General features: G+C 42.7%; 2 protein-coding genes and 1 long non-coding RNA gene across 8 annotated transcripts in view; 2 read left to right on the top strand and 1 right to left on the bottom strand.

The window, feature by feature from the left end:
• ehbp1 (EH domain binding protein 1) overlaps positions 1-16,643 on the top strand; it is a 167,694-nt gene extending 151,051 nt beyond the window's left edge. For all 6 annotated transcript variants that reach the window (XM_016661104.1, XM_016661105.1, XM_016661108.1 and 3 more), the window contains 4 exons: positions 5,290-5,389; positions 6,232-6,305; positions 15,203-15,317; positions 15,652-16,643. In XM_016661104.1, the coding sequence (XP_016516590.1) occupies positions 5,290-5,389; positions 6,232-6,305; positions 15,203-15,317; positions 15,652-15,742 (380 nt within the window). In that variant the 3' untranslated portion in view covers positions 15,743-16,643. The remainder of the gene's footprint in view (positions 1-5,289; positions 5,390-6,231; positions 6,306-15,202; positions 15,318-15,651) is intronic.
• On the bottom strand, positions 13,747-15,603 carry LOC107833031 (uncharacterized). The gene is made up of 2 exons (XR_001658744.1): positions 15,449-15,603; positions 13,747-15,297 (listed from the first exon to the last, which is right to left on the bottom strand). It is a non-coding gene; the product is annotated as an uncharacterized LOC107833031 (long non-coding RNA).
• A 2,778-nt stretch (positions 16,644-19,421) lies between the features above and the next one.
• On the top strand, positions 19,422-25,337 carry otx1 (orthodenticle homeobox 1). Its single transcript, XM_007572929.2, has 4 exons — positions 19,422-19,901; positions 21,661-21,850; positions 22,206-22,357; positions 23,548-25,337. The coding sequence occupies exons 2-4, from the start codon at positions 21,754-21,756 to the stop codon at positions 24,292-24,294; spliced, it is 996 nt and encodes a 331-aa protein (XP_007572991.1). The 5' UTR covers positions 19,422-19,901; positions 21,661-21,753; the 3' UTR covers positions 24,295-25,337.
• The last annotated feature ends 205 nt before the right edge of the window (positions 25,338-25,542 follow it).

Below are 25,542 nucleotides of genomic sequence, written 5' to 3'. Positions count from 1 at the left end.
TTGGTAGAGCTGCCAGAGAAAACCCATGTCTCAGTAAAAGGCAGCCTGGCCTGACTTTGCCAAAAGTCACCTGAAGAACTTTAAACTTTAAAAAATAAAGTTCTCTGGTCTGCTGAGACCAGACTGAACTATGTGGCATGAATACCAGGCATCCTGTTTGGAGGAAACCATGCAACATTCCTCACTTAGGCAAAACATTCATGGTGGGGCCAGCATCATGTTGTGGGGAAGTTTCCATCAACAGTAACCGAGAGTACAGTTAGCAAAGAAGTGAAGATGAATTTAGTTATGGACATTCTGGAGCAGTTTTAAACTCGGACTGGGGCAATGGTTTGTCGTCCAACAAGACCAAGACACCCAGCAAACATCCAAGACATCTTAGGAAGGACATATGGACAACTCTGTGAACGAGCCAGATCCTAGACATGAATCCCATTGAACATCTCTAGACGGAACAGAAACTCGCTTTGGACCCACCCAACCTGAAGGAACTTTAGAGACTCTCCAAAGAGAAATGAGCAAGGATTTGTTACATTCAGGAAGATGTCAATCTGTATTTGCTGTCAAATGTGCATCAACAACACTACCGAGCAAATTCTGTGGTATTGCTAATAGTTTGTTCTGTACAATTAGAGCTAACAATATTTTGATGGATTCAATGAACCCTGCCATTGAAGCCGAGCAGCAGCCCCAGTTGAATGGCATTGTAGCTGAGATGGCTGTCAATATCTAAAGGTTCTCTGTTTTTTACCTTTTATTTTTTCCTTCATTCCTCTTTTACCATCTCTCATATTGTTCAAACACACAGAGATGTGTAAGCCAGGCTTTTCTTGATGCCTTGAGGATCTGAATACAGATCCTCAAGGCAGTTTGTGTGATTGTATCCCAAATGTGATTGTGTTTGTGATTGAAACAAGAGAAGAGGGAGGCAGGCGATCAGATAGGAGTTGTTGGAATATGTGTATCAGTTGTATCTCAGCTGTGTGTGCATGTGTGTGTGTTGATTGTATCTTCACCACATTGATAGCGGAGCTAACTCTGAACACGATATAAAACATGATACATTTTCCTGTAGGTGAGGAAACCCTGTGTATCTCCATCAGGCATATTTCACCCAGCCTTTGATGTTCTGATCAAACATTGTATCTGTGCCAGTTTTAATACTTCGGCCTCAGCAGAGTTTGGCTTGTTCCCGCTCCATGTTGAGCGCTGAGATGTGGCGTATAAGGCGAGCAGCGAGATCCAGACTGCAACCTGCCAAAGTGGCAGATGCTTTGATCCAAGATGGCCCCCTGAGAGCCAGCATGGATCCACAGTGTCTCAGGGCCAAGGCTGGATTCACAGACACAGTGTCAGCACTGGCTGCCAGGGAAATTTACACCATTTGTCTTCATACAAAACAACATTCAGCAGTTTTCCTTCTCTGAATATACAGAGAAGCCCATTTTGGTTTCAGTTTGTTGATGCATATTTATGTTGGAGTCTCACTGCCGGCCATTATTGGAGCGTTGATTGTTTCGGATGTTTCCCATAAAACATGGTATGGTTTAAATATTTTGTGATTCTAAACAGTTGCCTGTATTTTCTTCCTTTCTGAATTTAGGATTTTACAGTTGGTAACTAAAACTAATTAAAATATACTGAATCATAGTGTTTTTAAAGTTTCTGGAAAAAAAAATTATTTCTATTGAAAAAAAATAGTAAAACTGTTTAGTTTTACTGCAGAATAAGCTTTACATATTCTGTGCCAGTGTATGGTGCAGAATATGTGTCATATACTGGAATAAAGGTCTACTTAATTCTTAGGGCTCTTTCTAAACACTCTTGAGTTATTTCCAGAGATTACCAGGTGACTCACTGGGCCATTCTGGTCATTTCACTTCCTTTATCTGAAACTAAAGTTTCCTTGACTGTGTATAGGAGACTACTGTCTTGCTTGGAAATCGAGGTTTGTTTCATCCTCAGAAAGCTCCAGTACATTTCTCCCTTCATCTTTCTTCCTCTTATGTAAAATCTGCTAGAGCTAACAGATTTTACAGAAATCTGCTAGCCCCAAAACACCATGTCATCACTTCTGACATTGTATTTTGGGGATGAGGTCCAGAATCACTCTCCCTCCAAATCCAAAAAATAATTTTTTGGCATCATCAGATCCAGACTATATTCTCCCTGCACTTCACTGGCTTGTCCAATTCTCCTGCAACAAACTTTAATTTAATCTAATGCATTGCGTCAGAACAGAAACTGCTGCTGTTGAGGGAATTATTTAATGTTTTCTTGGGACAAACTACCTGTTGAGTATTTCCAGGTGTTTCGTTTGCTCTCAGACTCCTCCACAGCGCTTGGACAGCTCTTTAGATTAATCTTTTGACTTTTCTGTCAGAATCTTATGAGGGGGGCCTGGTTGGGTTATGGTGAGATGATGGCTCTGCACTTATAGATCATGACTCCAGTGTCGCTCACTGGACCATTCAGAAAATGAGAAAAAAATGTAACCATTTTTCATCATTAAGTTTTGCAACAGTAAGTTTACTAAGGAGGACTCTTCGGTTTGACCAATTTTACCACTTCTTTGGAAACCTTTGTAAAGCCTCTCCGTTAATATTACACCAGCTAATATCACACAGCAACAGGAATGATTTCTAAATAATGACAAACTTGAGCTGCTTTCTTGTCTTCTTACATTGCACATCTTTACCGTCACATCATTCCAATTTTTTTTACGCATAACTTCATTTGCGGAGTAATCCGATTTTATTTACATGCATAAAATAAATATTTAAACTAAGAAAAATACTGAAGTGTTCAATACTTATTTCCCCTCCTGGAACAATCATGTATTTCAGCAGGAATCATTGTTACATTGTTCATGCTCTGTCACTAAGGGAAACCACAGTGTTTGCCATCAGGTTAGCATCCTGAGACGACCTCTCCACCAGCTGGTGCCTGAACACATCATGTCTTTGAACCGCAGCTTTAGGTTCACACATGTTGTGACAGAATGAAAAGTTAAGGTGTGACCATCTTTGTCCAGTGAAACTCTGTCTCTTTAAGAGTCAGGTGGCCTCCGAAGTTCAGAGGTCAACCCTGGAGAGGAGGATGCTGTGCAGCTCACCCCTCCATCTCTCTCCTCCTTCTACCCCGCTCTCTTTCTCCTTCCTCTTAACCTTTCTTTTCCTCCTCCTCCCCTTTATCCCACGTTTCCTCTGACCTCCCTCGCTCCCCCTCCCCTCCCCGTCTTCATGAAATGCACCGGGTGTTTGGCTGGTAGCTGCTGGCTGGCTAGCGGTGGGGGATATAGCTTTATAATCCCCCCTCGTCTTCCAACCCGCCTCGCCACAATGTCACAGGAGCTTAATATTTGCCATTATTATTTGCTTGTTTTATTTGACTTCGAGGCAGCACAATGACCTGTCAGCACAGGCTTTATCCCCCCTCCGAGTGTCGTCCATTTCAAAGTTGACTACAGTAATCCACGAGCCCCCAATTCCGCTTAAATCCTGAAGCTTCCTTTTCATTCTCTTTTTTTTTCCTCTCACTCCTCCGCTCCCTTTTCCTTCTAAATGAAATTACATACGTCTGCTGGCTCAGTGTATCACAAATGTCCACACACTCACCGGTGTCCGCACACAAATCCACACGTCCTCCTTTTGTCATCAGTAAAGCTGTGGCCCAATACTCGCTGTGCGTAGTGAGTAACAGAGGTGTGCATACAGGGACTGACCAAAAATAACTCTGGTATCTTATTTAGATTGGGGTTTTTTGTTGTTTTTTTTGTCAGCCATCAAATTTTATTTTCTAACAGGTTTGACTCAGATTTTAACTTTATTTTGTTCAGAAAGTTTTACATGTTTTACAATTCCAGTGGGATGAGTGGGAGATTCTTTTATTTTGCATAACCAGAAATATATCCAAGTGTTCACATTTGTCATTTTTCTCAGCCTTCTTTCAGCCAGCTGACTGGCAGTGTGCATGAACAGATCCATAAAGTATACTCCAGCCACCCTGACGTCTCATTAAATAGATTTTAAATACTGTAGCAGACACAGCATAGTATGAAATTGTAGCATTTTTGAAGATTTTAAATGTTTTCATACCTTGACATCAGCAAACAGTCGATGCTGAGTCACGTTACATTCACAATCAGTTTGAACCAGAGACGCACCAATAATTTACCAAATACAGTACAATCAGTTGCAAAACTGTCAGTTCCTACTTTTTTTAAATCTGCATTAGTGTCAATGAAAACCATCAACTTTTGTTATTTTGACAAATAACCTGCAGCTCCTTTTACAGAATACAGTGAGAACAATTTGGAATCAGTTGTCCAAAGCTGAAAGAAAAATACAAAATATTGAAATCATATTCTCAAATGCCATTTCTGGCTGATAGAAGAGGTTTATATGTTTCATGTCAATTCCTGCTAATCCTGTAACATCCTTTGGAGCATTTTCGCTCCTGAAGGATTATATGTTTTTCAAAAGCTGTTATGGGACACGATTGAAATCGTCTCAGGGTCTCCATTCAGCGTGCTTTGTCTGTATCAGCTGTTAGCGACCCATTGCATCTTGTAAGAAAGTTACCGCGTGGAGCTTTAGCCCCAGCTTACAGTAGCCATGCAGCTAAGCTATGCTAGCTCTCTGTGAGCTGAGAAGGCGTCCCACCGAATGCCAGAGAGTCACCAGAGTCTTGTTGTTGTTTGTTTCTTTATTTTTAATGCCCGCTGAGTGATTGGTGGGAGATGTATTGCTCTTCAGTGAGAGGCTTTCCTCTTTAAAGGCGCTAAATCGCCGAGTTAATCCCACCCCGACTGAAGCCGTCAACACGGTGGGAACGTAGACGAGAGGTATGCTCAGATGCAGAAAGAGATCCAACACACCAAGTCTGTTGTAGGTTTATCCGTCGCATGGGCATCACACCCATAGTGGAAGAGGGTGTTTTATCACCCACACCTTTTCAAGTGAGATAGTTAAACTCCTTCACTTTTTCCTCCAGTTTTGCTCAAAGACAATCTCAGAGTGCAGTGAGACTGATTTTGGTGCATATGTCTATGTAAGCAAACAATTTGTGCTGTGTGTCTTAAAATCTCATGAGTGTTTCGCTCAGGACGTTCAGCTCTGATGAACTCTTGCTCCACTTGCTCTGTGCATGCCTCAGCTGTGACTCTCCTGCTATGATTGCTATGCCACTGCTGGGTCTGTTTTACAAAGATTTTGCAAGTTGTGATGCTTCCAAATGATTGATTGATTAAGTTTGTTTTTGTTTTGTTTTCTTTTCTTTTCTTTTCAGGAAACAACAAGGAGGAGGAAGAGGCCATGATGCAGGAGTGGTTCATGCTGGTCAACAAGAAGAACGCCCTGATCAGGAGACAGAACCAGCTCTCTCTGCTGTACGTACCCCTTCCCTCCTCCTGCACATCTATGCATCGCACACACTAGAAACCTGGAAGCATCTCCCCCCGGTGTCAAACCCACCAGATGAAACCCGTTTAAGCCGCAGGAGGCCGGCGTTGTCCTCACGACTCCATTCAGCCGCTCTGTCTATCCGCTCATTGATTTACATGTGGAAAGGATATGAAATCAATAGAAATGTGGCAATCACCACTCTATCTCTAGTCTCTTTGTATGTGGTCAGCTGCGACAGGTGGAGACGCGCGCGCACACACACACTTATCGGAGCCACACACACATTGGCTTTTTCTTCATTTGCAGGATTTCAAAGAGAGTGAGTGGCTGGGAGATTGAAGTATTCATAATCATATTATATCGTGGGAAAGGGGAGGCTTTTAAAGTGGCCAATTGACAGAAGGGCTGATTATTAGCCCTTTCTGTTCTCTCTTTATGGGGCCGAGGAGAAAAGGCGGCTGTGAAGGACAAATTCTATTAGGGGCTGAATTAGCTCATTTTTTAATATGGCTGAAAGAGGAAAGAATTCAATTTAAGACACACACACACACACACACACACGAACCCCACGCTAAAACGTGTACCTGTCGCCGCGCTTCCCTTTAATTCCTCGTTTCTTCTTCTCAAACACTTTGACCCAGGGCTGTGTGAGAGCGCCACCAGTATCAGTCATGTGCAGTAGATTAATGCGAGGCAGGAGAAGGTTCGGGCGAGTGGCCGAATCGATGTTTATTGCAGGTTTCTTTAAGTACTTAATGATTTAGTCATTAACATATTGATGAACTATGTGTGTGTGTGTGTGTGTTTTTGCTCTAACTTGCCGCAGGGAGAAAGAGCATGATTTGGAGAGACGGTTTGAGCTGCTCAACAGGGAGCTGAGAGCCATGCTGGCCATCGAGGGTAAGACTCACTTCAGCTGGATTTTATCTCCCAGTTTCACTTTAAGGTTTTATTTTGCTGCTTTTATACGGGAAACAATGAAGTTAAGCAAATTAGCCTTTATTATTATGCTAAAATGCCAGAGTTTTAACAGTATCATGAAAATATAATCTAAATTGCTTTTGTTTAAAACAAGAGAGGAATGATTACTCCTACCACTGCCTAAATAATATAGATTCCTACTGTTTTAATAATGATGCATTAACATTTGGTGTTTAGATTTTATTACAAAGACAGATATGGAGTAAATGCCAGCGCTAAACGTAGTTTGTTTTTGTTGTTTTTTTCCCAGTGCTTATAGCTCTGAACATTATAGCTTCTTGAACTTCAGCTGGGATTCTAACAAGGTGGTTACTTAATCAGACCCTTTGCTAGGGTACAGTTGCTTAGCAAAAATCCTACTTTCTTTTAGCCTCCTGACCAAAAGGTCTCAGCAACAGGTGGGGAGGGAGGGTGCTGCTGTGTTAAGACCAGTACAGAACGCACAAGAACTGAGAAATATTAGAAAACCAAACGAAATTCTCTCCAACAAGGGGATTTCAAACCCCTCACAAAGTTAAGTATAAGACCTCAGGTTTCTCTCACATAGTAACTCCTTCCTCCTCATATTTCTGACCAATACTGAAAGTAGTTTTACTAAGATGAGATGTCAGCAACAAGCTTTCTTGTAATTTTGATGAATATCTCTCATAGATAATTGAAACCCAACACTCAGCATCTCAGAAACGTAAAATATTGTGAAAACGTTAAATATGGTGCCACCCATTCATCTGATTTCATTTTCCAGCAGGACTTGGTTCCGGTCCACACTGTAAATTATACCAAGAGCTGATTTAATAACCATGATGGTACTATGTTTGATTGACCAGCAAACTCCCATGACCTTTAACCCCATAGAGGTTACCAAAAAAAAAAACAGGAGATGGCAGACCTGAAGGCAGCTATGAAAGCAATCCGGACTTCTTTTTCAGAAGCCTGATATCTCCATTTTGAAATATGATCTTTTTTTAAATTGATTTTATGTAATATTTCAGTTTTCTGAGACACTCAATTTTGGGTTTTCACTTTCTGTAAGCCAACAAAGTTACAAGGAATAAAGGCTTGAAATGTTGCTCTCTATGGTTAATGAATCTATATTGTAGATGAGTTTCACTTTCTGGAATAAGTGACAACAAATTTTAGAATTTCTTTTTCAGTATTTTTGCTTTTCACTTGCACCTTTATTTGTTTCTGGCATTAAAGCAACATTGAGCTGATTGAAAACGTGTGTATACCTCAGTACTCCTAACCAGCCCATGTCTTCCATGGTCACCCATTCATTGTTGGTCTCTTTTGTTTTTTCGAGTCGTGCTCAGCCTTCCTTCCTTCCTTCGTTCATGGTCACCCATTCATTGTTGGTCTCTTTTGTTTTTTCGAGTCGTGCTCAGCCTTCCTTCCTTCCTTCGTTTTGGGCCTGAAGCAGAACTATTTAAATTCTGCATCTGTTTCTTGATGAGGATTAAGATGTGAGGGATTTCACTCTGTGATACTTGATCAATGCTATCTGTTTCCTAGCCAGACCTGACTAGCCGAGGCTCGATTTGAAATCTGGCCACAGCTGCGTCGAGAGACGGATTTGTGCAGCGCGAAACAGCGGTTTTGATACCGAAAGCCTGTTTAAATGCGCCGCTAACGGAGAAAAAGCAGCCATTGTGTTGCATCAAAGTTGTCGCAGAGCCAGGGAAGTTTAATCCCCTTCGACTGCATCCTCTGTGGGGAAAATGAACCTTTTGCCAATCAATGCTAATTGATTTTACTTTTTGACATTGACCACCACCACCACCCTCTTTCCACAAACCCTCCCGGCCTTTGGACAGCCATTGTAATTTCAGCGGGCACCTGATAAGCTACCTGCTCCATAATAAATCAATTGTAATTAGCAAGAAAGGCGGTCCGAGCTGCTGTTGGGGGGTTGATGAAAAGGAGGAGGAGGAGGAGAAAGAGGGGCGCGCACGCGTATCCAAACTGCACCACTTTACATCCATGTTGCCCATCCATGTCCGCTGCTTCCCTTTTTCTGCTTCTTATTGGTGTGAACGCTGAAAAAGATTCATTCACCTCTTTGGTCCAAATTCTGTTTATCTTGTTCTATTTCAACCATTCAGTCTTTACAACTTTCAGCTCTTATGAATTTTCTGCTCCACTATAAACATGCAACTTTTACTAAAAACATATTTTCTCTTAATATTCCACATTTTTCCAAGTAAGCTTTCTCCTTCCACAGACTTTTTTGAACAAATTTACTCTATTTCATTTTCCATTAGGGCTGAAAAACAAATCATGATTGCCGACTGTGATATGTTGTATGATATTTTCATATCAGTCGCTATCGACAATTGAGTCTTTTTGTTTTAAATATCTGAAATACTTCTAAACTGGTGACATGACCTCTCCTGTTCCATCCAGTTTTCTCTCCACGTTGTTACTTTTATTTTTACGCAGTCGTGAGGCAAGGCGGCCAAACCTGAAACTGCTGCTGTGCTAGCAACAACTCGACTGGTTGTTGCTAGGTAACCAAAGAGTGAGCGAGTTAGTTGATGTTGCTTAGCTGGTCGTGAGAAGTTGAGCAGCTAAAACCTTTCCTCTGCCTACATCCCCCAGAATGCTGTGCGGTTCTGGTTTGGAGTTTACTGAATTATCAAATATATCAGATGTGTCTATCGCAATATATGTTATTGATCCATTGTCCAGCCCTATGTTCACTTTTCTAATTACACAGATTTGTTTTTTCTGGTCTTATCTGTGCTCCTTTAATCAATCAATCAATCAATCAATCAATCAATCAAGTTTATTTGTACAGCACATTTCAGCACCCAGGCAATTCAAAGTGCTTTACATCATAAAAACATAAAAACATCAAACACGTCATACAGTGAAAACCAGTTCCTGATGTCACATTTTGTGACATCAGGTGTTTTGTCTCGTTAATGGTGCACGACCCTGAGTGGACGACTCTTGATATATCAGGTTTGTCTGATGTGCCCACATTTGTGTGTGTGTGTGTGTACGCAGTGTGGAAGCAGAGATTGTGTGTGTGTGGAAAGGTGCTGTGTGTCGTGTCACTGCCGTCCTCTCCGCCTTCATGTGGACATGTTGGATTTGCAGCCGACTAACTTATCAGCCGGCCTTATTTTCCTCCCTAAGGGAAGCACTTAACATTCAGCGGCTCTTCCTTTTCTGCAGCAGACACAGATAGTCCTGAGCTGCTGGCAGGAAGGCTGCCGACGTGCCACGATCTGTCACCGTCCGTGTGTTTGTGTCCACCTCTGAGTGCGTGTGCATGCGTGTGTGTGTGTGTGTGGGAGCACACAGGTGTGTAGTTTTTATTTGGTGCTCGGGCGGGTCTATTGAGCAGTGGTCGGGAGTGCGAGTAATTGCTGATTTGGTTGGCCAGTCAATGACACAGACAGACAGAGATGAGAGAAGGTGAGAGAAAAACACATCTGTGATCCACCTGCCCTGACACTCACACACCCTGCTGGGAAAAATATATGCCTGCAGTCAGTCAAACACTCCTCCATCTGTCACACCGGATGCTGTGACTGCACATGCAAACTGCAAGAAGAGCTCAAAGAGTGGGGAAAATATGCAAACAAGGAGTAAAATCTCTGAAAAGATAAACACTTTAGTTTTAGATCAGGAGGTTTTCTCGACCACTTGATTTAGCAGAAGTCAAATTTGATTCCGTTTTTAAATAGAAGTGATACAAAACCGCCTTACTGTGAGGACAGGGGCGTCAAAACGATTTGTCCTGTGGGGCAAAATTGTCAAGCTAAAAATTCTCACGATCCAAAAAGATAAAAAAGCAGTCTAATTTTTATATATATATTTTTTGTAATAGATGTTATGTATCCTAGAGCCAAACATTTACATTAGTTTTACACATTTGGGGTACCAAAAGAAAAGCATCTAGTTTTCTGTTTCTTTTGGGCCCAATTAACCACATTTATGTTCGTAATAAGAACAGGATTTGAGTTGCTTTCTTTTGATGCTAAGGCTAGCTAGCACACTGGAAAGGCGGTTCGCCCAGGGTGCCAAACAGGCAGGGACCGCAGCCGAGTGTGAAAAAAACTAAGGTGCAGTTTGATGCAGATCAGGTGTGAAACTCTTTGACATTCAGAGAGAAACTGCTGCGTAGTGAGACATCGGGGCAAGTGAAGATCTCCAGCCTGCCGCTGATGTCATTCTGAGCATGCTCAGTGATAACCACCTCCTTGTACCGTGTTGGGGTGATGCCAGCCGGGGAAATGCCATCTGTATGCCACACTCTCATCTCCCTGCCGCAAAATTGATCCACTATGCCCTCTTTATCTGCTTACCGACTCACACCTATGTTTGGATACACACACACACACACACACACACACAAAGCGATGTCTTGGCTCGCTGTAAAGGACTGTGTGTGTGTGTGTGTGTGTTTTAAAGTGGACACCCTCTTGCTGTATAAAAGGGATTTATGCATAGCTGGGTCCCTGAGTTTTTCCTGTTACGGTTTGATATGATAAGCCTTTTTTTATATGTTTAAAATCAATATGTAATCCTATGCAGGAGCTTATCCCTCTCCACACACACACACACACACGCCCCACGTCATTTGTAAATCTATTTGGGCTTTGTAACACATCGGGGCGGTGTGCTTCAGACCCTGATTGATTAGGTGCACTATGCAATCCGATCACATGGGCGACTTTTGATGATGTCGCCGACTCTTTCAGCGCCGAGTCGACAGAAACCGATGACAACAAACGTCTTTATGGGAAATCACAGAGCGCCTGTTATTGGTTTTAATGTAACATTAAAATTAGATATGATTGAAATCATTTGCATGTTGGATCTTTCAGCAGTGAACATTCTGAACAGGAGTTGAAATCCTGCAGGTCGTCCAGCTTCACGCCTGTTTTAAAATGTTTTCTAGATATCCAAATCAGATTCTTTCTTTACAAGAGAAAACAAACTGTAGCTGGTGTCAAGTTATAGCAAGGTTTTAAAATCACTTTTCTTCATATTGTTTCTACAGTTCAGTTTAAAGTATAGAGATTTCTCAAATCAGTGAAAATTGTTGGTATAGTGCAGCATTGCACCTCCCCCACCTGTTGCTGTGGACTTACACATTAATAAGAACGGTGCTTGTTATTGTGTAGAAAATAGTTTCTTTTCAGTTTTGAGCAAAATAAATTACTGTTGAGCAGTTTTGTTAATTATTTTTATAAATACCGTAACGCTGTGGTATTTTTATCCTAACCTGAGAATCTCACACCAGCCCAGGTTTAATCTGATCTAACATCTGGATGACAATGTTCTCTGGATTTATCCTGGATAATAAAAATGTTCCAATCAGATTCACATCTATAAGTTGGAAAATCTTTCTATTCATGATTCTTGTTGATGCTTCCTTTTGTTTCCTAATAAGTTTTCTGCATCTAGCTGCAACGTTAGTTGAACACTTTAGTTTCTCAAACACTCACTTATGCCTGCATCAGTAAAATTTACTTTAAAAAAAATATATATTAGTGAAATTGTGTAAGTTACACCTTTGCTGAATGAAGACAAAAATGTTCTTCCCAGCTGTTTTCCATTGATTTTAATGTTTTAATGGATTTATGATGTGTAAAAATCTATTTAAATAATGGAAGTTTTCTATAAAGTATAATCTGTGAAGGCTCAACAAAAAGCACATTTTACACATTTAATTCTATTTCCTGTATCATTGATTTTCAATCATTGTTTCCAGATCAAAGCAGTTTGTATTCTTTAGAATAACTTAGTAAAAAGTATTGTCTTTCTAATGGCGTAGATTGGAGTGATGATGTTGACACTTTGTTTTCAACACCATTTTAAATGTTACAAATCTTGTTGCGTTTTCCAAACTGAATCGGTCATGGAAAAAAGTTGTGGTTTTGTGTAAAACTGCTGAACTTTTCAGGCCTGGTTTGATTTTTCTAAGCTTGAACTCCTGAAGATTCTACCAACAAACATTAGTTTTCCTCTCCGTTACGTTTTGCATGTGATGCAGCGGAAGGATCTGTTTTGATCTACCAGACGTTTTCCTTTGCCCGTCGTCTTTCTTCTCCTTCACTGACACTTTTTGTCTCCTGACTCCTACCCGGCCTTCAGCCAGCCGCAGCCTTGCGGGGCCTTTTTTTTTGTTTTGGTCATGAAGCGGGTTGAGGAACGACAGGAAATCCGTTGATATTTCAGCGCTTGTGGCTTGTAGAAAATTCTCAGGAGATCTCGGCTCCAACTGCTTTGACGTTTTGTCGTCGTGTTTGGTTTGAGCAGGAGAGCGAGGCAGGCAGCTGCATGCCGGACAGTCTCGCCGGGCTTCGGACCAGTTTGCGCTCTTGAATAAATTTAGCAGCGGTGAGAGCCGTGGGGTTGGGGGGAGTGGGGGGGCGGAGACGAGGGTTTTGTACGGATTTAAACCAGCGCATTCTTGTGTGTGATGCCGAGGCTCACATGGTTACCACTGGCGCGCTCAGTGAGGTTCATCTGAACACCTCCTTAGTCCTGAACCTCCCACTACCTCCAACTCTCTCTCCCTCTCGCTCTGATGGAGGGGGCGGGGCTTATTGGGGGGCTGCAGGGTGTTTTGTTTGTTCCTCTGTCTCCAGTTACCCAGCCTGCCCCGCTCTGGTGTTGCCTGGTCACGTCTCTCATCGGCTCTTTTTATTGTTTACCTTCCTAATGAGGGGGGCGGGGCTCTGCTGGACTTGATTGACGCCTCTCCCTCTCCCCCCTCCTACACCTCCACACTCTTTAGCTCTTCCCCTTCAGGAATCAACCAGGGTTTGGCTTTTTGGCTCACCACTGCTTTGAAGGAGGAGAACATTTTTAAACCTTTGTGGTTTGGAAGGAAGTTTTCAGATGAATTTTTTCCTTCCCTTTCTGTGGGCCGGCGTATCGGGTGTGTGTGTGTGTGTGTGTGTGTGTTGCATGGGAGAGGTGTGACGACTTCCTGTCGCATAATTATCTAAACCTGATGACTCATCGAATTCACCGTGTCCCAGATAAGCCCACATTCTCTCCGTCCTAAATTACCGCTCGAGTCAAAACAAAAAAAAAAAAAAAAGACACTAACAGCGCTCAGGTGCAAGTTTAGACACATTTCTGAGGAGTTTGACGACTCAGAGTAAATTTAATAAAGGCACTGCAGAAACACAACATGTCACAAACTATTTTTGCTCCACTTGCTGCTGCAAATGTCTTAGTTCACTTGAAATAAGACAAAACCAACTTGTATGTAACTTTTCACCAAAAAATAGGAGCTTGGGTTAATTTCTTAATATTGATGAAAACATATCAGTTCCACTGGCAGATTATTTCACTTATAACAAGACATTTTCCTGTGTTATAAGCAAAATAATCTGTCAATGGAACTAAACCCTTTTCATCAATATGAGGGATTATTGACTGAAAACAAGCTTTCATATCTTGCTAAACAAGTTATTTATGACTGAGTTTTGTCTTGTGCAAAGACATTTGAGGTGGAAACGAGACCAAAAACATTTTGTGAGATTTTGTAATTTTGCCGGAAGACGCTGAGAGCCAAATATTGGGAGTGTGTTTGTTTCGCTCTATAGCTGACTTCAAAGGCACGAGCAGGGCCAATCAGGAGAGAGCAAACCTTTCAGGACCAACACACTGGGCCCAGCAGGACTCGCACACACAGACACACACACACACACGCACACACACACACAGTCTAACTGCTGCAATTTGACTCAACAAGAGGGGAGTCAGGGGGTGGATATTTATTTTTAATAAAGCTCACGTATTTTAGGACTGACAATTCACAACATTCCTATTCCTCTGGGATCAATGTTGATAGAGAGAAGTTAGTCTACAGAAGCAGTGCGGTGCTTCAGCTGTGTTTGGATTCTCTCTGGGATGTGTGTGTGTGCGTGCGTGCGTGCGTGCGTGTGTGTGTGTGTGTGTGTGTGTGTGGGGCTGCAGAGAAGCCGAAGATATCCTGCTCTCCTTAAGCTGCAAAGCAGCCAAATAAATCTGCACACTCTGACGTTGGCGCTCTTCAGCCGAAGCGACTTCGGATCAGGGTGTGTTGGAGAAACGTGGAGGATTTGTTTAAATCACACAAAAACGTTGTGATGATGTTCGTGTTTTTTGGGGCGGGGTGGCTGGGGGGGGGCTAAATGAGGGCGTAGCGCTGCCCCCGGTGGTGCCTGAACATAGAGCCGAGGCGGATATTTGAGCCCCAGGGGGAAGTGGGTGCTCCCCTGTAGGCAGCCCCCCTCCTGGGGGAGGCTGAGGGGATTTGGATCAGGTCCCACCTGGGCCCTGTGGGGCCCCTTCCTGGAAAGTCCCTAGAGAACTGAGGCTAGAGTCAGGGGGGTTGGGGGGCCTCACCTGCTTGTTTATTTAAAGGAACTGATCAGAAAACTAATTATTTTCACCCAAATCATCACTACAAGACTAGATGATGTCTTCATTCCCGCTGAAACACGAGTATTTCCGTTTGATCAAACGTTTTCAGTTCTCTGATCAATACCTGGACATCCACAGTGGCAGTATGGTCCTGTGGGAGCGTGGGTCCTTGTATCTCCATGCGTGTCAAAGCTGCACATCGCTGTGACGATACGCTTCAAGGACGTTTGCTCAGAACAGAGTGTGTCTCCACCGATCCTCAGCTCGGTCCAACAGGACGACCTTTGACCCGCGGGTTCACCGTTCAAACTCCTGAAGTTGGGAGTCTCTCTTTAAAGACGTTGGTTTTGTAGAGATGCAGTTTTTTCCACTCGGTGTGACGTAACGTTTTCTTCCTTCAGGTGTCAAAAGTCTGAAGCTTCCTCTGATTTTTGCAGACTGGCAGAAAACTGAAGCCCAGAAGAGACGAGAGCAGCTCCTGCTGGACGAACTGGTCATACTGGTCAACAAACGGGACGCGCTGGTCCGGGACCTGGACGCCCAGGAGAAAGAGTGAGTTACTTACAGAACAATCAAGAAACGTATGAAAGTGGTTTCAAGCAATCAGGGGCTTTCAAGGCCTCCGGTGCCCGTTTTTTTTTTTTTTTTTTTCCCCTCTGGTACTCCGGTCGATCCGACCCCACCTTTGGGGGTGGGATCTCTTCCAGATCTGTGGTGCCAGGAAGGGTGAAAGGTCAGAGTGTGGCCCCTGGCACGAATCCACCATGGCACTGCTTCATCCCCCCACCACACCGCAGCTCACAGGGAGCCGGGAGCACCAACACACACACGCACACACACACACCTCCTTCGGGACTCGTGACGTTTTGATGTTTGTGGTCCACAGGGCCGAGGCAGAGGACGAGCACCTGGAGAGGACGCTGGAGCAGAACAAAGGCAAGATGGCCAAGAAAGAGGAGAAGTGTGTCCTTCAGTGATCAAACCAACAAAATGTAGCCGATTAAAGAAATGTATCATCATGAATATCCTCACTTTTCCTATTGTTTCATAGCAGCTCGTAGAATTCTGACGAGGTTTTTAGTCCACTTTGACAAGCAGAGACTCAAACTTTGCACCAACTTTCTATCGAATCACAGTTTCCACTTTTTTTTCTTTTTTTTTTTGCATTTGAACTCCCAGTTATTAAAAAACAAAACAAAAACGGTACCGTTACGTAATATAAATATGTTTTCAAGATGGAGAGCGCAGAGCAGAATGAGGACACCAGAGGTACAACACAACTGGGTTTGATGAGGGGAACATTTCCCATCATCATCATCATCTTCAAATTTTTTTTTAAGAAGAAAAGAAACAAGACGTGATTTTTTTGAGCTTACTTGACATTTAGTTGCTTCACTTTATACTTGTAAAATATCTTAACTGCATTACTGTTTATAAATCTTGCATAAATCTTTCCTGTTTTTTTATTATTACTATTATTATTATTAGTATTATTATTATTACTATTGTCTTGGCTTGAAACCAAAAGAAATAGTTAAGAAAAAAAAGGTCATTGTATATTTCCTTCATTTTTCTGCTTTCTGGATCCTCCTTTGAATCCCCTACAGCCTGAACAACAGATATGTTTATTATTTATTGTTGCTTGTGAGTGAGTACTCTGTCACGTTTCATGTTTGTTTTGTTTTTTGTTTTTTTGTTTTTTGCTCAGCTAATTTTGGTTCCTATTTATTGTTGTTGGAAGAGGAGAGAAAAAAATGTTGCTTCCATTTGTATCTCTTAGAGCTCCACATGTCCTTTACCTGTGAACATTTATCTAATTATTTATTCCAGTCATAACCCAAGTCTCCAGTAATAAAGTCCTTATGATTTCATACTCCACAGCAGGGTGTGTGGCGTGTTTTATGTCACTCTAAAGCAGATTTAGGTTTTTTAAGGTGAGCATTATAGATGTTTTATTGTTCACTATGATCTCAGCTCCACTATTTGTCTGTTTTGGGTTCATTTTGCACAATTTGTCAGCTGATGAAGTGGCCTTCATCAGCTTCCTTTCTTCAAATCTCCTGCTGTTTTATATAAATTTGTGTTGAGAATTTCACTCTGAACAGTTTCAACTGAAGGATATTTTTAAAACAAATCTTTTTTTTTCTTTTTTTAATTCTGTCCCGGTTTCCTGAGCCGACCTGGAGAGAACCGAGAAAATTTTACCTCTTTTTATATTTACCTTTTTAAGATGACAGATTTTTTTTTAAGCTGCATTATTCCCTGATGTCAAACCGAGGTGACCTGTGAAACGTGTCTCTGGAAAACGGGGCCGCAGACGCAGGATGAGCGCGGGTTAACCCTCCGCTCCGTCCCCGCAGGCAGCCCTCCCATCCGCGATGAAAGCGGTGAAATCGGTTGTGACAGCAGACGTCCTCCTCGGCTTCTCTGATACTTTCAGATTAATTTGTTGATCTGTTTCTTCTCTGCTTGGGACCGACTTTTTCTTTTCTTTCTTTTCTTTTTTTTTTGCGCGCACATTACGCACGGTGCGTCCCCGGAGGCGCTTTGTTTTACACTCTGGCTGTGAGGACGTTAAAATAATACTCCACATTTAAAGTAAATTTAATCTTTTATAACTTGTTTCGGTTTTCAAACACTTTTTAAAATATCCATAATTATGGAGGCGGCAAACTGAACTTTTTGTCGAAGTTTTGAGCTCGGTTTGGTTCATTTTGGAAATTCACCTCTCAAATCTGCGCTCAAATCGCACACTTGGCAATAAACAAACGCCTGAAATGATTCTGACTTACCTCTGTTGCGCCACTTGCTGGTTATGGATAATTTATTAATGTTCCAGTTGCAGGAAAAAAATATATATAAACGGGTGGTAAAAACATCTGGATCCATTCTCCTTTCGGCGGGACCTTCGTTGCGTTTTCCCCCGACAGGTGCTGCGCGCCGCTCGGCCTCCGCAGCTCGCTGGGAGCCGGGAGCTCCGGAGCTCTCCGTGCGACGGGAACCCGGAGCTTCCCGCAACAAGCCACTCTGAGGTTTATGCATCATCGTTTTAATAAGCACCGACAACATCCCCGCAGATCCGAGCTTCTTCCAATCCTCCCGGCTGAAGGGACAAAACTTTTCAACCCCCCACCCCCTCCTGCTCTCCTCTCCTCCGCTCTAATCCCAGGCTTTACCAGCTCAGCATTAAGAAAATTCAACTGCAATTTGGGATTAGACAAAATGCTCTTATTACAAAAAGCTTGGTGCAACTTGATAACTTGATACTTGTTCAGGGGGGTTTATCTGGAGGTCTCGCATCGAGAAAAGGAAGAGGGGAGAAAAAAAACAAGAAATGTGAGGGGAAATGTCAGAATAAGCCGTCTCTTTTGTGTTGGGAAGGCCATATTTGTTGAATGGCCTTTTTGCATAATTTAACGGAGCCTCGTGTGTGTGTGTGTGTGTGTGCTGGTGTGAACAGGAGGGGTGCTGGTATTTGGATCTTTGGCGGGCCTCTGACTGCTTGGACTTCAGAAATAAAATGCAGAAAAGGTGCGGGGAAGGGTTTGACCTCTTTCAAATCACCTTTCATTTCTCCCCTGCTTCTTTCATGTCTGATTTTGATCTGATTTGATCCTGAGCGGCTGCGTTAAAAAAAAAGCCGCCTTTTAAGCATCACCACTGCAGGCCTCGACACAACCTGCAGCATTTATCTGTATAGTCAAAGTCCTCGTGCGTGCTCTGCTTTAACGCGTAAAGATGTAATTTCCACCCCTTCACTTGACTCCATTTTGTTTATTCTGCATTTAAGAGATCCGCGGGTTTTTTTTTTCTGTTTTGACCTTCAACAACAAATGGACAGAAAATTCAAACGTATTCATCTTAAAAGGTTTTGCTTTTAAAAACATCAACGTGCTCGAGCGGCTGCAGCTTCTGCCTTTTTTTTTAACCCGCTTCCTCCGCAGTGAGTTGGAGGTCTTTTCCTATTAAACTTTACGTCAACCATCCTCAAATGTAATTCTAAATGGGGATTAAACCTCATTAATATTCATGAGATTTGTCTCTGTGTGTGAGTGTGTAGAGGAGGAAAAAAAAGAGAGGGAAAAGAGGGAGGGGATATCAATAAAAATCAAAATGGGTAAATTTAACTTCTCATCGCCTGGTTTCATCGCTCCACTTTTCTTTCTTTCTTTTTTATTTTTTAAAGATGGGAAATAGTTTTGCAAAGGAGATTTAAAAAAATAAACAGAAGTGGATTTGAGCCTCAAAGTGGCAAATTTCCCCCCATTATTTCTTCATGTTTGGTAGAAAAATCCCACATTTGCAGATGATGTGACGCTTAAAAAAACACAACAATGGCGTTTTCTGTCAAGAAAATAAAATCCCACATGTTCAGTTTTATTTCAAGTGTTCTGTCACCTCTTTGCCTGCATCTCCCTCTCGATTCAGTCCGTTCCAGTTTGCGCACTCACTCTGACTCACAGCGGAGCGGCAGGCCCGCTGCTGCTGCTGCTGCTGCGGGCCTCTGAATCGTTTCCATCTTCTATAAAAGCCTCCGAGCTTCTTCCCCCTGCTCTCCGGGATCTGTCCGTGGAGGAGGTGCAGCGGGAGGTGGAGGGGTGGGTGGTGGGAGAAAAGGGGGCGGTGTCCTCCCCTCGCCTCGCCTCTCCCTCTCCCCAATGTCTGCCGCCGCGAGCTCATTGGCGGCCCGCGCCGTCCGTCACGGCCGCAGCCACTCTGTGATTGGCTGCGGGAGGCGGATCCCGCAGGTGATCCTCCGCTCATAGAGGCGCGGGGCGGAGAGAAGGTGATCAATCTCCATCCGTCTCCATTAGAAATCACCTTCAACAGCCTGACAGACGACGACGAGCCCCCCTGAAAAAAGCAAATGAGTTTGATTTGTGAGGCCGTAAAAACGCCCGGAACCGCGGCGAGGACGCGCTGAGCCCGTCTGCGCCTCCTTTAAAAATATATATATATATATATATATATATATATATATATATATATATCCCGTGATGCCGCTGGCTTTGCGCACTGTTCGGTTTTGAGCAAGTCTGCGACTTCTTCTGCAGGCTTCCTCCTACTGGATAATTTTACTCGCCTCTTGCGGTCCGAGGGCTCGGGAGGAAAGAAGGAAGGAAGGAGTAAAACAAGGTAAAGTTTTTATTATTATTATTATTATTAATTATTTCTCTCTCACTTTTAAGACTTAAACTTTTTTAAGTTTTGGCGACAGAATCTAATTCAATTTACGTAAGAATTTTCCGCAGATATATCAATTAATACCGCAAAGTGAAGGACTTTCAGCTTCAGCCGAATCAACTTTCCTCCAGGAGTGCAGATAATTTTCACATTTCAATTCCAAATCTTCCCTTTGAGTTTTTTCTCCTCTTCTTTTTTTTTTCTCTTACTGAGCGCAATTGGCCATTAAAGCGTGTGAAGCACTCTGTAGATAATTGGAGAGGCGTGTTTTGGTTTTTTGTTAATTTATTTCGCTGATAAGAGCCCTTGTGAAGCGCTCGCTCTCTCTCCCCGGAGGTCTAATCTAAATTCTAATGGAGTTCATTTGCACCGAGATGTCGTCCTCTCCTCTCCGCTCCTCTCCTCTGCTCCCCGGCCCGCCACGACTGCAATCCACGTCGGCTTGGCTGGGCTTCGGTTCGGCCAGTCAGGCCCCTCATTGTTAGAAATAGTCGCACTAATTTAATTTGCACTCTTTGCGCTGCAGGGCTGTGTTTGGGTTGAGATTTTTGCGGGGAATTATGGAGTCTACGAGTCCAAATGAGTTGTTTTGAATCTTTATCCTATCTAGAATTTATTCAAAGTAGAGTTAATTTAAAAATAACACCTTTCACGTTAAATACGTCTACAAAATTACAAATTTCTATGGACTTAAATGTGTCTAGTTTGCATTAATTTATTCTATTTATTTACTGCACGTTTTAGACGGATGCCTCCCTGTGTGTGTTTTAATGCAGATGGCTGCAGGGACTCCTGCTTGTGGTTGTAAACAACAAAGCAATGACCAGAAAAAACAAAGAAAATAATAAAAAATTAAAACTAAGGACCAGTTTCCAGAAAGGCTTCTGATTGCGTCATTAATATATCAAACGCATTCGTGACCTACTTATATTTCATATTAACGTGCAAGTGTTTTGTCAGAGCAGAGCTACTCAACACACACCATGACACACACACACACACACACTGGAGTTTGACTCGGCTGAGCTGCAGGGTTTTTTTTTCGTGAAAGTTTGTTTAATAGAGCATTGCATGCATTTTTAAAGAGTATTTTTTTAAGTTGTAAATAGTATCATTTAAAATGGTTGCTGGGAAAATGCGTGCAAGATGTCGATAATTACAGCCATATAAATGGAAATAAATGCTGCTGTCGTCTAAGTAATCTAACCAAATTAACACGGAAATCAGAACTTTACATCTGAACCTGCAGGGTTCCTCCAGCACCTCTCTCATCCTCTTTCACTATTTAAAGCAGGAACATTATTATAAATCCTGTTTTTAAGTTGTTTTTAAGAGGTGAGATGTGGAGGCTGTCAAACGCACGTCAACTTTTCGTTTGTTTATTTTTCTCATGAAAGTCCTAATAAACGACTAATACTTGTGTTTAAAGAGCGTGATGATTAAACAGTGCAATTTATCCTGTGTTTTATATCCTACTGCCATGGAAACATAAAAAATATTTATTTTGATGTTTGTAATTGTGCGTCTGTTTTTAATTGTCATTCAGCTCAAGTTGCCCAAAAACAGGACAATATAAAAATGTAATTTTTTGTAAGACCAATTAACGCCATATTTACGCTTAAATGTCAGGCAAATTTCAGACAAAAAGGCCTCGCTTAGACATTTTATTATTATTATTTATTATTTATAATTATTATCATCCTCTATACAGTAACTTGAGTCGGTCCCCTGCTCCGTCAAGCTGCAGCATCGGGGGAAGCTGAACCACTGGCCTGAGCTGGGTGGAGCAGTGACCGCCTGTAGCATGATGTCCTACCTCAAACAACCCCCCTATGGGGTCAATGGCCTGGGGCTGAGCGGCGCTGCCATGGACCTGCTGCACCCCTCGGTGGGGTACCCAGGTAGGAGCCCCGGCACTTTTAACGCTGTTAAACTGCTTGAGAACCGGCGAAATTAATTAAGCTAGCTGCTTAATTTAGCTGCTGTTCTTGCTCGCGCTATTTTTTATTTTTTTTCCCAGTGGAGTGTTTATTTGGGGGGAAATGTAGGTAATGTCTGAAAAAATACACTCTAAGTTTATTTAAAATGTTCAGGCAGTGGGACTGAGTTCAAATGAAACTACTTGGCTGCACTTTAGCCAGCTCGGCTTTTATTTTCCACTCCACCGGAGTCAACTTCACTACACATCTGTGGACTGAGTGTCCAGCGTTTGCTCACCGTATTTCGTCCTTCTGGGGCCGCGCCTGTTTCCCGCAGCGACTCCCAGGAAGCAGCGAAGGGAGCGGACCACGTTCACCCGCTCGCAGCTGGACGTCCTGGAGGCTTTGTTCGCCAAAACCCGGTACCCGGACATCTTCATGCGGGAGGAGGTGGCGCTGAAGATCAACCTGCCGGAGTCTCGAGTTCAGGTGAATTGAAATCAACATCCCGAACTGAGGAGGTGGGATGAATAATTAAAAAAAAAAAAAAAAGAAGCAAATTGTAATTTTAGGCTATATTCATTTTATAGCAAACATATTTTATTATCGCACCCAGAAAAAAATTGCTGTTTTAATATTATTGATAAATTGTAAAAAGCAGAAATGAGATTATTTTTTACTGTTAGTGACGTCATTTAATCCAGAACATTCATCAAGTAATCGTTACCGCTAGCCAGCTAGTTTATATCCTAGATTATCTTTACTATTTTCCTAATTTTCACGCACAAAAATGTCACAGAATCCCTTCTCTACACATTCTTAAAACAATTAATAATTAATTACTAAAATCTGAGAAACCTGAATGAGGAAGCTTTTTTTTTCAACAGTATTTTAGATTAATTTTGTGATTGGACAGTCTCTGAGTCAAGTAATTAGCCACTAAAGCAATAAGAGCTTAACTTATGACTAAATTAATTAATGGCAGTAAAAGATTGGCTCATTAGTTAATGGGAAATGTTACTGTAACCACTTTACATCAGAGGCTATAGATGTGGATTATTATGCTGGGGGATTGGTCTACCTGATTTACCTGCACTGCTTTAGTTTAGCTAACAGAAAAACTTCATAATATCCTGCAGATTTGTTCATGAATGCTCATACTTTGACAGTGTATTGGGTCTATATATTTTAAGCAGGTTGATGTTTGCTGTAATTTGATCTGAAATGCAGGAAGAATAAGACGTTTCCCTGGAAATACTGCACACACATTTAAGCGCTGCAGCACAATGCCAGACAAATACTACTCTTAACAGGCATAATGGGGGGAACCGAGGCCGCTGTCTCACAGTTTGAGTTATTTTCAGAATATGTGTGTGAAACAAAATGCTCTACAAGATCCTACCCTCTCAGTGCTCTAGAGTTACCCCACTGTGTGGTGAAACTCAATAGCCTGTTATCTTAGAGCCGTCTACCAGGTATGAAATTAGACCCCTGGCTGATCCAAGCCAAGGGGCCGAGGTGGAAATGAACCTTGATGGATAATAACCCTCAATTTTCCTCCATAATGTACTCCCAGCATGGCCTAGGAGTTTTTCCCTTTATTTGTTTCATGGTGGTTGGTAACTCCCGCTTGGTTTGTGTGTGTGTTTTTTTTTTTTTGCGTGCATTTTTGCGTACAGGTGTGGTTCAAGAACAGGAGGGCCAAGTGTCGCCAGCAGCAGCAGAGCGGCAGCAGCGCCAAAGCCAGGCCGCCCAAGAAGAAGTCCTCTCCGGCCCGGGAGAGCACTGGCTCAGAGAGCAGCGGTCAGTTCACCCCACCCGCCGTCTCCAGCGCCGGCTCTTCCTCCTCTTCCACCTCGTCCACCAACCACACGGGCCCCGCAGCGCTCAGCAGCACCTCTACCTCCATCAGCACCGTCTCCTCCATCTGGAGCCCCGCCATCTCTCCGGGAAACGCCCCCGCACCTGCCGTCGCCCCGCTCCCCGAGCCGGGACCCCCGTCCAACGCCTCCTGCATGCAGCGGTCCATGTCGGGCTCGGCCGCCGCCGCCACCTCCTACCCCATGTCCTACAACCAGACGCCAGGCTACGGCCAGGGCTACCCAGGCCCCTCCAGCTCCTACTTCAGCAGCGTAGACTGTGGCTCCTACCTGGCGCCCATGCACTCCCACCACCACCCCCACCAGCTGAGCCCCATGACGGCCTCCTCCATGTCCGGCCACCCACACCACCACATCAGCCAGTCGTCAGGGCACCACCACCACCACCACCACCAGGCCTATGGCGGCTCTGGCCTGGCCTTCAACTCCTCCGACTGCCTGGATTACAAAGAGCAGACGGCGGCCTCGTCATGGAAACTCAACTTTAACGCCACGGACTGCTTGGACTACAAAGACCAGGCCTCCTGGAGGTTCCAGGTCTTGTGATCAGCTTTTTAACGTTTTTTTTTTCTTCTTCTTGGCTTCTTTTCCTGCTGCCCCCTCTTCTATTAGTTTGTTGCTTGTTATTAAAAACAAAGAGTTTATGAACCATAACGACATGCTCAGCTGTCGAACTGCTCTTCTCCCCACTTGTCCTCCGTATGATAGAGAAAAAAACGAAGAAAAAATTAAAAAAAAAAAAAAAATCCTGTTGAGCATCAGGAGCAGCTTTGAGGACATTTCTAAAAATGTGGAGGAGCTTAAACTGTTCTACAAAACACGACTCGGACAAACTCCTTCGACCACCAGCCCTCTGGATGGGAGGAATATTTTCCCCTCCGTTGCACTGACGGGGAAACAAACTGCCCTCCTGCCCCTTTTACCTCCAACCCTATCAGATTCTGTACAGTTTTTATTTCTCAAATTTGTTATTTTAGGACCACAGAGATTTTTAGTCAGCTGCGTCACGGAGCTGAAATATGTAAATACTATTTGGGTCAGTTACAGTGACCATGTTTAGATTTTTTTTTTGTTGTTTTTTTTGTTTTCCTTTTTCTGAATTTAAAATTGTTTATAACAACTTTGGGAGAAAAAAAAAACATGCTATGTAAATCTTTCTAAATATTCCAAAGATGATAAATTGGCCATGAAGTTGCGCTTTTTCACATGGGATTTTATTCAGAAAAAAAATACTTAAAAATTTTGGATGTCTTGGATTTAACAAAAGGTGGGGAAAAAAGACATCAGACCGGATGCAGACGTTATTCCAGCTTCTACATTTTCCAACCAGATCTCCTCTCTGGAGCATTGTGGTGACACTGGACATGTTTGAACCGCAGCACTTGGCTTAATTGTGGGGTCAAAGTATTTTTTATTTTATTTTTTTTTTGTGGTTTATTTTTATTTTTTTTTAATTATTATTATTATTATTTCTGGAGGGAGGGGGAATGTGGATTTAATGCTCCAAAAGAGAGTGAGATGTTGAATGTATCTTAAAGGCAACCACACTTGCATACATGTTCATCCAATAAAGATCCCTTAAGTCCAAATTAATTTTCCATAAGTGGATTCTGTCTCAGTTTGACTCCCAGCGGGGAGGTTTTTTTTTTTAAATAATTTATTTATTTATAGATGCTTGTACATCCGAAAATTACAAAATCCACACTGCTGTTTTCTCTCATTTGAACTAGTCACACTTTTATTTAAAGGCTTGTTTATTTTGTTTCTCTCTAATTATAGCGGGGTAAATGCAAA

This window comes from Poecilia formosa, unplaced genomic scaffold, assembly GCF_000485575.1.
Source record: "Poecilia formosa unplaced genomic scaffold, Poecilia_formosa-5.1.2 Scaffold311, whole genome shotgun sequence".
Classification (NCBI taxonomy): domain Eukaryota; kingdom Metazoa; phylum Chordata; class Actinopteri; order Cyprinodontiformes; family Poeciliidae; genus Poecilia; species Poecilia formosa.
This window is presented reverse-complemented; position numbering and strand designations above follow the sequence as displayed.